The 1,763-nt window shown below is 44.6% G+C and overlaps 1 protein-coding gene across 1 annotated transcript; it reads left to right on the top strand.

The window, feature by feature from the left end:
• Nucleotides 1–237: 237 nt before the first annotated feature.
• LOC125282510 (olfactory receptor 52R1-like) lies at nucleotides 238–1,064 on the top strand. Its single transcript, XM_057316628.1, has 2 exons — nucleotides 238–251; nucleotides 290–1,064. Exons 1-2 carry the CDS (start codon nucleotides 238–240, stop codon nucleotides 1,062–1,064), a joined length of 789 nt encoding a protein of 262 aa, XP_057172611.1.
• The last annotated feature ends 699 nt before the right edge of the window (nucleotides 1,065–1,763 follow it).

Genomic DNA, 1,763 nt, shown 5'->3' with positions numbered 1-1,763 from the left:
AATTACTTGATTATTATCACCTACAGAGAGTAGATTACAATGGCGAACAAGTTAACCATTCTGTGATGCTGGCCTCAGGAAATACCTCTTCACATCCTCTATTCTTCATCCTACTTGGGATCCCAGGACTTGAGAATTACCACTTTTGGATTGCCTTTCCTCTCTGTGCCATGTATCTTGTGGCTATAGTTGGCAATATCATTGTCCTTCATATAGTCTGAACTGACCACACTCTGCATGAGCCCATGTACCTCTTTCTAGCCATGCTGGCTATCACTGATCTGACCCTCTCCTCTTCCACCCAACCTAAAATGCTGGCTATACTCTGGTTTCATGCTCATGAGATTGAATACCATGCCTGCCTCATCCAGGTGTTCTTCATCCACGCCTTTTCTTCTGTGGAGTCTGGGCTACTCATGGCTATGGCCTTGGACCGTTACGTGGCTATCTGCTTCCCACTCCACCACTCTACTATCCTGACCCCAGCTATGGTGGGGAAACTGGGAGCGGCAGTGATGATGAGAGGGTTGCTGTGGGTGAGTCCCTTCTGCTTCATGGTCTCCAGGATGCCCTTCTGCCCCAACCACGTCATTCCCCAGTCCTACTGTGAGCACATGGCTGTGCTGAAGCTGGTGTGTGCAGATACTAGAGTCAATCGTGCATATGGGCTCTCTGGGGCCTTCTCTGTGGCTGGTTTTGATATCATTGTCATCAGTATATCCTATGTGATGATTCTGAGAACTGTTCTGAGGTTGCCCTCTGATGAAGCCCGGCTCAAAGCTTTTGGCACATGTGCTTCCCATATCTGTGTCATCTTAGCTCTTTATATCCCAGCCCTCTTTACCTTCCTCACCCACCGCTTTGGACATCATGTGCCTCGAGTGGTACATATCATGTTTGCTAATATCTATCTACTGGTACCTCCCATGCTCAACCCCATCATCTATGGAGTTAGAACCAAGCAGATCAGGGACAGGGTTATTCAAGGATGTTGTGGAAAAGATCCCCGAGTCAAAGGTCATGGGATCACAACCAACCCCACTGCCACTGATCTGGGATCATAGCATATTAGCACAAAGTCATCTTGTGATACGGACGGATAAAGATGTGGTCCATATATACAATCGAATATTATTCAGCAATCAGAATGGATGAATACCCACCGTTTGCATCGACATGGATGGAACTGGAGTGGATTATGCTAAGTAAAATAAGTCAAGCATCGAAAGACAGTTACCATATGGTTTCACTCATATGTAGAACATAATGTATAGAGTAGAGGACCACAGGGTAAGGGAGGGAAAACTGAATAGGAAGAAATCAGAGAGGGAGACAACCATGAGAGACTCTGGACTCTATGTTACAGAACTGAAGGTTACAGAAGGGAGGGGGGTTTCGGGATGGGGTAACTAGGTGTTGGGTATTAAGGAGCACACATGTTGCGATGAGCACTGGGTGTTATATGCAACTAATGAATCGTTGAACACTACAACAAAAACTTATGATGTACTATATGCTGGCTAACTTAACATAATAAAAAAGTCACGTCTGTGAACAAAAGGCCCAGAGGTTAGCAACCCTACAGAACAAAAAGAATAATTTTCTAAATGCCCAGAACAAGAGATCTCTGAGAGATGTGACTGATCATAAATCCTGAGTTGACTAATGTTTCTCATCATGATGAAACAGTAAAAAATATGTCCACCATTCAAATCAGTGAAGATTTAAACAGAATGCCATCTTCCACAGACCACTAAGTTGAA

Source organism: Ursus arctos, unplaced genomic scaffold, assembly GCF_023065955.2.
Source record: "Ursus arctos isolate Adak ecotype North America unplaced genomic scaffold, UrsArc2.0 scaffold_22, whole genome shotgun sequence".
In the NCBI taxonomy this organism is placed as follows: domain Eukaryota; kingdom Metazoa; phylum Chordata; class Mammalia; order Carnivora; family Ursidae; genus Ursus; species Ursus arctos.
Note: the sequence above shows the minus strand (reverse complement) of the source record. Positions and strands in the feature narration are given on the sequence as shown.